This window comes from Vespa mandarinia, chromosome 2, assembly GCF_050613455.1.
Source record: "Vespa mandarinia isolate Hongniang chromosome 2, ASM5061345v1, whole genome shotgun sequence".
Taxonomy (NCBI): domain Eukaryota; kingdom Metazoa; phylum Arthropoda; class Insecta; order Hymenoptera; family Vespidae; genus Vespa; species Vespa mandarinia.
This window is the reverse complement of record NC_140811.1, coordinates 19312501-19327500: the sequence shown is the minus strand read 5'-3', so window position 1 is coordinate 19327500 and position 15000 is coordinate 19312501. Positions and strand designations below refer to the sequence as shown.

Below are 15000 nucleotides of genomic sequence, written 5' to 3'. Positions count from 1 at the left end.
GAGAGAGAGAGAGAGAGAGAGAGAGAGAGAACTGAATAAAACGAAGAGAAACGTCGTACGCGTGCGGTGAGGATTATATTATGTGGGAATGGACCGAGGGGTCTTCGTAATGGGCCTATTAGGCTGTCTCATTTAATAACAACCGTAGCAACAACCACCCTCTTACATTACTTACGTTACTTAGGAGTGGCATAGGGTGCCGTGTATCGGATATATATGCTACGAACGAAACTGAACGAAGTATATGCCATGCGCCACGAGGGGCCAACAAGAACAGAAAAAGAGAGAAAGAAAGAGAGAGAAAGTTGGGGGTTCGAGATGATTTTATCAGATTTACACCCCTCCAGATCGGCTCGTCCTACCCCTCTCGACAGGCCGACGACTCGAATTGCTTGTTTTCCAGCCGTTTACCATTTGATTAAGTTCCACTCACGCTCGAAGGGCACGACGTTTCTCTCTCTCTCTCTCTCTCTCTCTCTCTTACTCTCTTTTATTCTTATTCGAAAGTCTAAATTTTTGAAAGAACGTTTCGATGGAGGTAAAGGAAGGGAGTAAGAAATCACTTAGACATAACGTGCATAATGGATAGGCGGATGGAGCCACGGACGTAGTCAAAGTTAAGGAGCCTAAGATTCCCTCGAGAAAGGGCCATCCACTATCTCGTCCATTTCGTGAACGACGCCGACGCTTTAGCGTCTTCCGTCAAGAGGAAGCTAGGAACTTTGAGACTTGATTTATTATTAAATTGATGCTCGTGCAGAGGAGCCACGATACCTTCAAGGTCGTCTATTCCGAATCCAGAAGCGATTACTTTATCATGCTAGAGATCGATGGATCGCGATCATCGTCGTAAAAGGAAAGATCTGACGATTTGTTTTGTATCTCATATTTTTTGGCCTATTGAAAATATTCATGGAGCGTATAATATTCTGTGTCACGTAGAAATCTTTATATTTCTTCTCTCTCGCTCTCTCTTTCTCTCTTGATCTTTTTTGCGATTATTCGAACCTTATACGTGTACGTCAAATAGAGCGAGAGAGAGAGTGAAAGAGAGAGAGAGAGAGAGAGAGAGAGAGAGTATAGATATGGCGTCGGGTAGCAAAAGACGCGACTGAATAATCCGCGACAGAGTCAGCCTCGTTAATTACAGCGTCGATGAATGATTCGTTAATTAGAGTGGGATCGCGCTCGAACTTTCAAAGGAAGGCACGATAAAGCCTATTGTGTATGATCGCCCATTCGAGGGCGATACGGATGTTTCAACGTGGCGAACAAACGGGGATACGAGAACGGTACCTGGGAACGCGAACCGCGAATAATAATTGCGTCGAAACAGTCACCGATTCCCTTCGACGTTTGTTCCCTGTCCCGGCAAATGACGCTTCGCTACACGCCTACCTGTCTATCTATCTCTCTCTCTCTCTCTCTCTCACTCTCACTCTCTCTCTCTCACTCTCTCTCTCACTCTCTCTCTCACTCTCTCTCTCTCTCTCTATCATCACTCTATCTCTCACGAACTCTCTGAAAAGATCCGTAAGCTTCATATACCGAGCATGCTACTACTCGCGTAATTAGTGATCGAGTATTCTTAAGAAAAAGAAAAAATAAACAAGTAAATGAAAATAATAACAAAAAAAGTAATAGCAACGAGACTACTATCTGTAGATACTTTCGAAGCAAAAAAAAAGAAAAGAAAAAAGAAAAAAAGAATTATTAACAACAAGAATAATAGCAATAGTAATATGATTTAGACGTTTTACTTGCAAAAAATATGTTAATTTCTTTGCATGAAAAAGGAAAAGAAAAAGGAAACGAAATAAGAAAAGAAAAATAAAACAAAAAGAATCATTTTACCTTTTCTACCATTTATATACCTTTCCTTTTCTCTTTTTTTTCTTCTTTTTTTTTTTTTTACGGAATTGCTCTTAAGTACTTACATATATATACGCGTGTAGCACGATACGATTACGTACGTATATGCGTGAGGTTTCCCGCTTTCCCTTCTTCTTGGTGTGTTCGCGAACCAAAGAGTACGAGTTTGAATGAAATCAAGTATCGAACGAACAAGAGAATTAATCCTTTCCACTTGGCCCGTAACGAACGCAACGAAGCCCGGCAACGGATTTAGCTCTTGTGCATTGAAAGCCAATAACTTGCCGTTGGGTCATCGTAATGACACTTTATAAGTCACCGTCAAGCGTCTTTCATCGCGAGGAACGAATAGACGTCTCTCTCACTCTCTCTCTCTCTCTCTCTCTCATCGATCCTGTACCGAACTTGTAACGTGTAAACGAGCGAGAAGACAGATTGAAAGATAATAAGTTTTATTTTCTCGTTCTGTTTCTCTTTGAAAAGTAATTAAGTCGAGATCGTACGAACGAAAAAAATTAACGTATAATTCAACGATTACGTTGAATTATTGAAACAATGACAAACGTAATTAATATTAGAAAGATTTGACATACGCGGAAGAGTATCTCCGTCCCCTCCTCCCTTTCATCCCCCGCCATCACTCCCCGACGAAAAACGTATCGATCTTGGAAGAACTTCGGATTAGCACGAGCATGAGCTTAAACGGTGAACGTGCCGTGATCGACTTGTTTTTCCTCGTTGCACTCCTCTTCCTAAACTACCCTCGGCGTTGTAACGGTAGACGACAAAACGTATCGTATTACCAGCGATCGTTAACCACGGCATAAAGAGTTTATATTTGAGAATGGCACTTACGTGCGGCAAACGTGCGTCAGGCAAAGGTGGATATAATAATCGATATACGTAAGGGGAGAATCATTTTCTATACTCGTTGTAAGAAGAATAGAATCGTGTTCGCAATTTAACGAACATGGGGTAACAAAATTATGCCTGCGTATACATATATATACCGATTATTTATTCAAACTTCTCATCACCGTATCAAACTGTAATGAATATATTTTCAACGTAAGTTTTATCTTAACGATAAGGAGTTATCAAGTACCTTGAAGAAACCATTTACAAATAAGTTAAATAGAAAGAAAATCTTCGAGCCGTGAAGCTCTTGCGAAAGAAATCTAAAACGAAAGAAAGAAAATACGGTAACGTGAGTCCAAGATTGAGGAAAAAAAGAAGAGAAAGAAGAAGAAGAAGAAGAGGAGGAGGAGGAGGAGGAGGAGGAGGAAGAAGAATAACGTAGTAAAACGATCGAAGAGCAAAAGAAGAGGCAACGCCTAATGCTCTCCTTCGGACTTGGGTGATACGTAAAGCCGCGCAAAGAATTAGGCTGCAAAAAGGTGGAGCACGTTCCTCTCTCTTTCTCTCTCTTTTTATTCTTTTCCTCTCTCTCTCTCTCTCTCTCTCTCTCTCTCTCTGGTTTTTTCTATCTGTCTCTCTTGTTCTATCTCTATCCATCTCGAGAGGAACCACTGTGTTTGGTGTTTATACCTGCTCCTTAGAAAGGGTCGGTGGATGCTTACAAACAGGCGGTTGTCAGATTTCTTTTATCTTTCCCGAGGCATCTGTGTATAGGCCGAAGCCTCTGGCGTTACGCTCCTCTTTTCGTTTCCTCCTCGTTCGGGGCTGGTGGTCCTCTTTTTGGCTCCCCTCCTCATTTCTCGAGTCGACGTCCTCGAGTAAGGACGACGTAGAAACGAAAGGAAGAGAGATTCAGTGAAATCCTTTAATCGTTTAATTACCCTCTACTGGGATATTCGATATCAGAGAGAGAGAGAGAGAGAGAGAGAGAGAGAGAGAGAGAGAGAGAGAGAGAGGATTAAGAAGAAGAGAAGGCAGTATTACTTTGAGACGCCCTCGTGATAAGAAAATATTCACTAGTTGGATCTCTTACAATCTCTTAATTACCGTAACGGATATTTAATATCGAAGGACAAGGAGCAAAAGTAACGAAAGGAAAATAAGCAATTCCGATTGAAATGATTCATCAACGGAGGACAGTCTCTTTGAAAAAAATCAAAGAAAATTACTTTGAACGAACGAAAAAGCGGAAGCGAAAGAAGTAGAAGAAGTAGTAGTAGAAGAAGAAGAAGAAGAAGAAGAAGAAGAGAACATCGAAACGAGATCGGATCGTCGGCGTCGTAGACAGACAGACCACTCTTGCTTCCCTCTAGTAAGCGAGGAACACGGGGGAAGTAGTATGGCTTCCGAAGCCTCAGTGTCTATACCTACCACCTTCCGAGTAGTGACCGTGCTGAAACGTCTGTCCATCTATCCAGTTCTACCTACCTACCTACCTACATTTCTGTCGATCTAGAAGACCCCGAATTATCAAACTAAAGAATTTACTCATATCTCTTTTTCTCTCTCTCCCACTCTTCTTCTGTCGAAAGCGGCATACTTAAAATCGTAAGAGAAATGCTTTCTAATTCCCTTCTTCCTTTTCCGTTCTTCAAATCCGTAAACGACGATCAAATTTTCTCACTCGAGTATTACGACGAGTACCTGTTGTTATTCGACGCAAGGATAAGTGAGAAGCGGATAATACTCTCAACGGGTCTCCTCTCCTTCTCTCTCTCTCTCTCTCTCTCTCTCTCTCTCTCTCTCTCTCTCTGGCCCCTCAGGTATGCTCTCAAGAGCGTGATCTCTCGAAGAAAGAGGAGAGGAGATGGAAAAAGAGAGCGAGGCTTTAGCTTTAAGCGGATTTTTCCTCTTAACGATCTACATCGCCCGTTTTCGACGTTCCTTGAATTCCTAACCCACAAAAAAAGAGGAAGAAAAAGAAAGAGAAATGGAAAACATGTCTTTCCATTTTCATCTCAAATTACATCGTTCTATTGGCATAATCGTAAGAATATAAAATAGCAAATCTATTGTTTTATATTGTCGTACAGATTGGGCCTGATGTCGACATTGATAAGCGCCCGATATCCCGTCGGTGTCTTCTTCCCGCCAACGTTGCAACATCTTCATCAGCATCAGCAACAACAGCAGCATCAGCAACAACAGCAACAACAACAGCAACATCACTCGCGTCTAGCGACGGTCTCCTCGGCGCTGAGCAACGCCGTTCAAGTTGGTGGACAAGCGGCTGACATCAGTGACGTCACAGCCGAGGCCAGCATCAGAGGAGTTCTTCCTGGTGGACCGGCAGCTTGGCCATTTCCATGGAGGCCTGCTCATGGATTGCAAACGCTCGAACATCCGTCGCCAGGCGACGTTGTTGGTGCTCTCAGCCGTGTCAGCCCTGCATCCGCCTCCTTCCCGCAAAAGGGTGAGTCTACGAACGAACTTAAATTCTCAGTTTGCAGGAAATAGGAGGAGTTTAAGAGGAGAACGTTATAGGCTAGATACGGATTTAGATCGACTTTAGATCGAAACGTTTCGTTTAGACTCGTTAAGTGCCGATCACGATCGATAAAGAACACCACCGGGACACCTAATGCGCTACGCTGGGAAGATATCGTGACAAACCAATGGAAATATCCAAAAAGGGATTCTTTTCTATTCCATTAGTTTAGTCATTGGTCCACGTGATTTACTTTAAATAAATCGTTATAATTTTTTTCGGCTTTATCCGTAATACCTAGACTCGGACCAGCACATTACGAGCACGCGGATAAATTTCGTTTTGTTATCGTTGGAAATACATCTTTTAATCTTTTTGTCATATTTTCGGAGGACGTATCAAACGTACCTTTCATAGGAAAGGTGCGTTATTCGTATCTTTAGTCGATAGGAAGAACGAGAAAAGGATCAGAAGAAAGAGCCTAGAGACAAGGAAGAAAGACGGTCGAAGGGAGAGCCAAGTGGTATACATACACGTATTTATAGGCGAGAACGTGTACGACGACGAGTACGGCTTCCAGGGCTTCCGCCGCGACAAACCAACGACGATCGCCTTACCCGTCGATCGTTTTGCTCTTGTCACTTCGCTCTAGTCTCGTTCGACTCCCTCGGACATATTCCGAGTCTAGCGACTCAGGCGCGACCGCGAGATCGGTTAAATCTTATTTATGTATATTGTAAATTCGTCGATTATCAAACGCGCGTGAGAAATTCGCGACCCTCGACGAAATTTACGTTGCGTAATTTGTCGATCGTGCGATTAAACGACCGAACGGAAACGCGCTAGAGACGCATTTACACGGATACTTGATCTAGCTAGGCCAATTACGTCGACGTGAATAAATAGAATATTAATTGACGGACTACCGATCGAGTAAATAATTAATGCGACTAGTACCGATAGCTGGTAGATTATAGATAAATAGGCTAGAACGCGCATACGCGAGTACTTTAGCATTTCACGGAAATAATCCGAAATAATAGTCTCTTATGAAAGGTGAAAAAAGAAAGAGATAGGTGTATTATGTAGGTGGTATAGAAGAGTAACACATAGAGAGGATCAATACGTAGTTAGGATAATCGATCGAGTTGTGGACAATATCGATAGGAAAAGGATAAATCGAGGATGAACGTTGTGTGCGAGCAGACGAGCTGGAGGACGAGAACGGCGAGGACCGGCTGCACAGGACGAGGAGTTCATCGAGCGGCGACGAGGCTCACGACGAGCTAGCCGACGGGGACGATTGCCAAGATGGCGACGGCGACGGCGACTCGACGAACGCAGGATTACACGGTGGCGTGGGCGGTGGGTCGGCCGGTGGTGGAGGGGTCGGTGGAGGCGGAGGAGGAGGAGGAGGCGGTGGCGGCGGAAGTGGCGGCGGCGGGGGTACCGGTGGTCAGAGCAACGGAGTACAAGTTGGCCTAGACTCGCGGGATTCCGGTAGCATAAAGCGCAAGAAGAAGACGCGCACGGTGTTCTCGCGATCGCAGGTCTTTCAATTGGAATCGACGTTCGACATGAAACGCTATCTGTCGTCGTCGGAACGGGCAGGTCTCGCTGCATCCTTGAGATTGACGGAGACTCAGGTGAAGATCTGGTTCCAGAATCGTCGCAACAAGTGGAAAAGACAATTGGCCGCCGAATTGGAGGCCGCAAATATGGCCCACGCTGCTCAGAGACTCGTCAGGGTGCCGATACTCTATCACGAAGCTTCCGCGGGTAGCGCTAGTTCGGCCGGAGTATCCGTCTCGGTAACGGCACCGCCTCAACCACCAACGGCACCGTCCTCGGCCGTCTCCTCGGTGCTCTCGCATTCCGTCGGCGTTGGCGTTGGCGTCGGGGTTGGCACTTCCTGTGCCCCGGTAGTCGGCCAAACTGCCCAACCGATCTTCTATTCTCATCACCATCAACACCATCATCATCATCCAGCTCACGTGCAGCCTCACGCCCTTTTACCCCATCAAGTGCATCCCCAACCACCCCCACCACCACCACCACCACCCAACGGGCAACCGACCCAATCCTCCTCGCAATAACACCGTCCGCTCTTCTGCCCGATTACGATCGTCTTCGACCGGCAGCAGCCTGCAGGAATCAGCTTGAGAAACGACGACCACGACGATCGCCTGAGGAAGGAGGATCAAGAGGAAGAAGTGGAAATAAGGGACGTGGACGAAGAGGAAGAGGACGTTCTCTCGGTGTCCATCGACGATGCTCGTCCTTCCGACGACCTCGACGTCGGATGAGCGTGATCATTATGTCATAAAAGAATGTACTGTCTCCCCTCTCTCTTTCTCTCTCACTCACTTTTTCTCTCTTTGTTCTCTCTCTCTCTCCCCTCTCTCTCTCTCTCTTCTCTCTCTCTCTCTCTCTCTCTCTCTTTCTCTCGCTCTCGCTCTCTTGGTTTCTTTCTTTGCTTCGCGGGCTCGGGACTTTTCGTGCAAACGTCGATTCGAAGCTTCCTTCTCTTTCGACGTCCTCTATGAGAGAGAGACAAATCGGGAAAGAGGGAAGACGCAACTGCAACATCGCAACGCTCTTTACAAAGTCTCTCCCTCGTGAGAGAGTAAAAAGGAGATAGAGGGAGAAAGAATGAGAGAAAAAGAGAGAGGGGAGAGAGAGAGAGAGAGAGAGAGAGAGAAAGAAAGAGAGAAAGAAAGACCGATATACATACAAAGTTGGCGTATGTACGCGACAATGTATATTATCGGAAAATTACGTCTCGGACGTAATCTCGGGCTGTTCTCTCTCTCTATTTGGGGCTACGACCTTAGCTACGTCCTAAGACACGGCCAGGGTTCCTACGAATATATTCTACCTGTTGTGATAAGTATCCAAACGATTGATTTTATTAAACGAAACGGTAGAGTTACGAAAACAACGAGTAACATCTCCTTCTTAATCTTCTTTTGCGATTTTTTTTCTCGTCTTTTTTGTTTCTTTTTCGTTAAATCTACGTTCGTTTAATCTTACCCGCCATTACCTACGGCAGAAAATTATATATGTCGTCGCACGACATAATAAGCGATCTCTGCACGAGTCGTCATCCAAAACAAAAAAAAGAAAAAAAAGAAAAAGAAAAAATCCCAAGTTTACTTTCCTATCTCCGAGCATGAACACAATATCAACACAATCCCACTCTCGCGGGTATCAAAAGATATTTACAGATCGTTACATGATTCTTTAGGCTTTGATTTTACGCATGGAAAAAAAAAAGGAAAGGAAAAGAAAAGAAAAAAAAAAAGAGGGAAAAAAGATAAGAAAGAAAGCGGAACAGCCCTAAAAAGAACGTCGAAGCCAACGTGCTTCGGCTTTGTTCGAAAAGAAACGTTGAACAAACTTCAAACCCAATCCTCCTCGGTTTGTGTCTGCACAGAAAACGATATCACGATTGGCAGGATGAAATTGCATAATATCTCTTCTATAACGTCCTCACGAAAAATCATTTTCTCAAGGCGAAGGGCTCCTTATCGTCGTGACTGGGATAAGAGAAAATGATTACAATAAACGAGAGGTAGCTTGATCTTATTGTTTGATGCGATGCGGTTTCGCGCTTTGCACGTATCCGCCTTTCTTCGATGTTCGTCAGAGAGAGAGAGAGAGAGAGAGAGGGAGAGAAAGATAGAGAGAAAGAAAGCATAGGAAAGATATAAAGTGAAAGAAAAAGATAGAGAGAATGTTTTGCCATCATCGACGTCGTCATCGTCATTTCGACGACTACCTTTACCGAAGCTCTTAGTTGCAACCACGAGGGAGAACGTACAACAATGGCCGCTCGCTCTCTTTTCTTCCATCGACGCGTTCTCTCGCGGCATATATCTTCCCTCACTCTTTCTCTCTCTCTCTCTGCACACACACACACACACACGCACATACACATACACACACACACATATATATATCTTTACCTCTCTCTCTTTTTCTCTACATAGTGTGTCTACACGAGACATATCTATCCCGAGTAAGTACGCACATCTAAGTATGTAGGCGCATTTCAATCATCCTTCTCATACCCTGCCATCGCACCTTCGACTCTTTTCCTCTCTGATCTCTTTTTCTCTCTCTCTCTCTCTCTCTCTCTCTCTTTCTTTCTCTCTCCTGCATATTTTGTACAAGCCTTTCATTCGTAAGTCTGACGTTTTCTTCTCACTCACTCACTCATTTCTCATGCTCTGTTTTAGTTTCGTTCGTTCTACAGCGTCACCCGAACCCGTCCACACGCGATAATCTTTTGTAAAGCACAGTGAGAAAGAGAGAGAGAGAGAGAGAGAGAGAGAAAGAGTTATCGGTATCGAAGGGTACACCACCGATTCTCTCCGTTCTTTATGTATATATGTGTATATATATATATATATATATGTCTTTATCTACCTATCCCCAAAGCCGTTTCATTTACTCGACAAATCGATCGACCGACTGACGGCAGCCAGTCCGGCCAGTTCGATCTAACTATCCATTTGTTTTTACGCCTCGTTCTCGTACACCTACCGTCGGACCACAAAATTGTTGCCGAAACCACGGGACGATATGTCAAAGCCCATTCTGCCATTCGCGTCAAAGTCTAGAGCTGCGTTTTGATTCGGACTCGGTCGCTCGTGATCGCCGCGATTCGATTCGTCGAATAAGGGTGGAACGGTGAAAAGAAGGGGAACTGATTCGCCGACGGATAAAAGGGAAAAACGAGAGAGCGAGAGAAAGAAAAAGAGAGAATTGTCCGGAGATCGATCGATTAGATTACGTTTTTCCTTCGCGTTTAATATCCCATAGATTAGGTATCCTTCGACGGTAATATAATCCTCGTAATAGCGAACATTCAGGATAAGATTCTCGAGGTCCGTTGGTTGCTTTTTCCTGGCTTCTTCATCGACCAGCCAAGAAGTCGAAATTTAATGGCACGCGCGTATCCCTTTCGCGCCAAAAGCTCTTTTCCTATTTCCTTTTTTTTTTTTCCCCAATCAGTTTTTTCATCATCCCGGGTCGATGCTTCGAACGATTCGACGACCACAGTTGGTAAAACGAGTCGATAACAATTCGAAACAACTCTTTTTGTTTTTTAGAGTTGATGGAAAGGTGAAGGGGGAGGCGGGCAAAAATATTCCACGCAAAATACTCCCGGTGCCATGCTCAGTAAATAGAGAGTTATTTCGTATGAAAATTGTTATTGACGATTCGAATTATTCGATATAGGTATATACGTGTTATATGTACCTATGTACATTTTATTACATTCGGCGGAGCTCACGTTGATTATTTTTATCGTATCTCGAAAGCTAGTACATTCGACAAAATGGCGGACAGATACGGTCCGCCATGTCAGGATTTTTCGAAAAGGTAAAGAACCGAGAAGGAGCCGGTCGATCGATCGAAAGTAACGTGGACGAAAAGGATGCATTGTCGTCGACAATCTGGAGTCGAATTGCGTCGCTCCGCCCTCTTCCTACGTATAGTATCGCAAAGTAATTTAACGCGTAGGGGACCAGATTCTACCTCTCTCTCTCTCTCTCTCTCTCCTTCATCCTTTTTTCTTCGTTCTACCGACCCAATGTATGACGATCGCGTTACATTAACGAGTTTGCGCTAAATCTACGAATAAAGAAGGCAAAGGGATCGAACTTTTCGACCCTTGTGATTTTTCTTAGAATCTGAACTAAACTCATACTCATAAAAATCTCGACCATTTGTTCAAGCGAGTTACAAGCGTGTTACTATTTCATTCGTTTATTTCATCGATTAAAATGATTCTCTTGAGCTTTCGTCAGTCAGCAAAAGAGAAAAAGAAAGAGAGCAAGAGAGAGAGAGAGAGAGAGAGAGAGAGAGAGAGAGAAAATAAGAGGGAGAAAAAAGAAACGATAAAAAGTAAAAGAGAAAAAGGGTAGAGACGTTTTAATCGGTCGCATCGCGTTTAGTTTCTCGACGAGCAGCTAATCGAGTTAATTACCTAGCACGATAAAGCACGACGATGATGATGACGACTTCACGACAGCTGCAAGAAGAAAAAGGGCAAACGACGCAGATGACGCCTCGTCAACCTCACTTTTCTCTATCTTTTTCTCTCTAAAACATACATACACACACACACACGCGCGCGCATGTACACGCTCGTTTTACTCTCTTTCTTTCCTTCTTTCAAACAACAAACTCACTCACACAATTCGTAGTTCTTATCACACGTTTTCGATCCTTTCGTGACCGTTATTATTGCCTCCTCGGAAAGGTCCTGACCGAATAATTACTCTAATGGATATACAACTTGTTTCTTTCTCCTTCTCTCTCTCTCTCTCTCTCTCTCTCTCTCTTTCTTTTTTTGGAAAATCTATCGGCGCTGCGCAAGGGTGGACGACGCGCACGCCAGCCTTGCGTTAGCCACCCCGAAAGCCACACCCCTACTCAATATGACGCGATCTTCTCCAGAAGACAAAACGATTTGTCTCTGGTCTTACTACGACTCGACAACAACGTCTGTTTTCTTTTCATTCGAACATAAACAAATCGTTTTTAATCGTTTTCATTTCGATTCCTTTTTGCTTTTTCTTTCTTTTTCATTTCTTTTCTTTTCTATCGTTATCGCTAAGCTGTAATCGATAATTTTTCTCGATATGTATATTTATCCGTCCAAAATTTTATCACTAAAAAGCTTCTTTAAACCGAACTTTCCTCCTTTTGTTAAAGACTAGCTAAACATAATCGATTGGAAAAAAAAAACCCTATTGACATTGCATCAACGAAAGTGTAAAACGTTTAACATGATCCAGTTACGCGTCCCTCGACGTAAATCGTATATGTGTCCGTATATATATATATATATATATATATATATATATATATATACACACACAAACACACACACATATATATAGTATACTTCGAAGAATGTGTAATGAAATATATATTGTACATACATAATACGGTATATGCCGAATACGTAATGCACATATACATATATATATATGTACATATTACACGGGGACATCATTTATTTGACAAATCTTTTATTCCATCGTCGTACGACACCTGTCAGCATATAAGCGATCACGCACTTACTTAAAAAAATATGATAAAGAAAAGAAGAGTATAAAAATATAGCAAAACGAAACAATAGAGAAACAAAAAAGGACAAAAGAAACAAAAGGAATCGGAAAAACAAACTCGTACAGTAAGAGCACAATCATGAGATCTGATTCCAACGAATAAGAAGAGAAGGTTCAAAGGAAGCTCGAAGACTTTCGTGGAGGGTGGTTTCGGGGCCTTCGATGATCGAAGACCGACCCTGACACGACGACAAAGCAAACGTGCGAGAGTGAGACGGGGAATTGAGAAAGAGAACGAAAAAGAGAGGGAGAAAGAGAGAGAAAGAGAGATAAAGAGAGGGAGTCAATGGGTATAAGTACTAAGCACGTAACTATGAAAGGAGCCGGGGGTTGCGAATCGTCGCTAGATTAAAAAGAGGCTCCCTTTTTCGCTTGCTCTTTTATGCCCGTGCAGCAACGGCGCGCGCGCGCTCGCTCGCTCGCTCGCTCGCCTCTCCTCTCCGGCGGCCGCCGCATCCTGCATACTCACCCCATCTTTACTCTCTCTTTCTCTCTCTCTCTCTCTCTCTCTCTCTCTCTCTCTCTCTCTCTCTTTCTTTCTTTCTAACTCGTACGTCGCTTTTTGCGTTCACCCGCGTACCAATTCGCCTTCGATATTCTCGCGCTACACGTACCGTCGATTCGAAAAAGCAATTCGAGGAGTTGAAGGACGTAAAGAGGAACCCCTACGAGCCCTCCAACCAACCCAACCCTCCTTCCCCCGCCGCCGCTGCTATTTCGAATCTCCCACGTCGTATCTTTATTTATGTATCTATGTATATAATACCTATATGTGTGCGGAGAAACTCGAATTGCGTTTATCCTGTCGACTTCTTTTTCATTCATCTTCTTCGTTTCCTTCGTCTATTTATTTTTACATTTTTTTTTCTTTCTCTTCTTCCTTAGACTCACGCTCGATAATCCTCGATCATAAGAGGGGGATCGATAATGGGTATTATACGGTCGAGTGTTCTTTCAAAAAAGGAACAGCGATTAGGCCAAGTTTCTATTTTGACGAAACGAACTCGTTCAGATGGAAGAGATAGTAGGTACTTACTTACTTACTTACTTACTTACTTACTTACCTACCTACTTACTTATTTACTTACATACGTACGAGGAGAACTCAAGAGCTTTCGTATATTTAAACGTCAACAATACGCTCTTATAAAACGATCGAGAAAGAACAGTGATATGTAAGTATGATACGAGTGTTTTTCATAGAGTGTCATAGAAGAGGTTTTTATATCGAGGACATCGATCTCCTCGATTAAATAGAAGAGAAATATCCATGTTATTCGGGTAAGTACGTATTAATTATTACTTATTATACATTATTTCTACGCGTTAGCCAAATCGTTATTATTCTTATTGTCTTTTCCTTTTTTCCTTCCCCTTTAATTGCCTTTCAACAAACTAAAAAAAAACAATGAAGTGTTGATTAAGAAGAGTCTTGAAATAACAGTTATACTCTGTCAAGCGTACAAGTAATCTTGGAATTATCCGACGAAAATTAATTTTCTCGACGAGACAAAAGCACATTATCCCCTTAATCGCAAGTACTCGTCCCTCCTCAACCCACCCCTCGCCATCGTTCATCGCTACCTCCCCCCTCCCGCGTCCATACCACGTATTACGTATTTACTCAGTGTTCTTGCTTATCCCGAACAATGACGAATTTTCACTACTACGGTAGAGATCGACGAACGAATCAACGTTTAATCTTCCCCGCATAGCTCTCGCGCGACGCATTGTTCGCCGGAACGACGCGAAACGATGATTCCTTTATCCATTCCCGTGACTACACCTCCGAGCCCATATCCACCCCCGTGCCCATCCATTCCCAAAGCCATTTTTGTGCGGTCGTGCAATGAATAAAATCAGTCTCGACCCGGTCAAGTTATAATCGTTCGCTTTCCATTGTTACCTTTTTGGTCCAGAATTGTGATGATGAAGAGGTAGAGGAGAGAGGGGACAGAAGAGAGAGAGAGAGAGAGAGAGAGAGAAAGAGAGAAAGAGAGAAGACACACGAGAGTAGGTATATGTTCGTTGGCAAATGGATGGATGAACCTGAGCGAAAAAGGGTGCCTTTGAGCTGCCGAGTTCGTTCCTGCCAGATTAATTAACGAAGCACTCGCCCGGGGGCCGGAAAAGGATCTGCGACTCCGATATCAGACTAGCTAGCTACCTACCTAATAGAATGATATTTCTGCCCACTTACCTGTCGGCTGGTTACTACTACCTTTGGATTATCGTCGATCCTTCCTGTCGATCTCGACGTTCGATTTTCGATTCTTTCCTATCAAATCGAATCGTTTATCATCTCCTTCCCTCCCTCTCGCTCGCTCTCTCTCTCTCTCTCTCTCTCTCTCTCTATCTATCTATCTATCTTTCTTTCTTCAATTTAACGAAAACTTTCTTTTTATCTTAGAAATGAATTTGACGAACGATTAGAGAAAAACAATTAAATTTTTTTCTAAATAACATCCATAACAACGATAATTTACATAGAAATTAATAGAATTTAATAACTTTAATGAACGTCTCTCTTTCTTTTCTTCTTTTCTATTGTCGATCATAATTCTTGAAAGAGACAACGAGGTTCGAACGACTCCTGTCTAGTGTTAACAGATGGTACCGAAAGTCGCGCGAAGA

The 15000-nt window shown here is 43.3% G+C and overlaps 1 protein-coding gene across 1 annotated transcript in view; it reads left to right on the top strand.

Moving 5' to 3' along the window:
- Hmx (H6 family homeobox) overlaps positions 1-7856 on the top strand; it is a 9624-nt gene extending 1768 nt beyond the window's left edge. The window contains exons 2-3 of the mRNA XM_035887211.2: positions 4824-5203; positions 6425-7856. Of these exons, the coding sequence (XP_035743104.1) occupies positions 4824-5203; positions 6425-7314 (1270 nt within the window). The 3' untranslated portion in view covers positions 7315-7856. The remainder of the gene's footprint in view (positions 1-4823; positions 5204-6424) is intronic.
- Positions 7857-15000: the final 7144 nt, after the last annotated feature.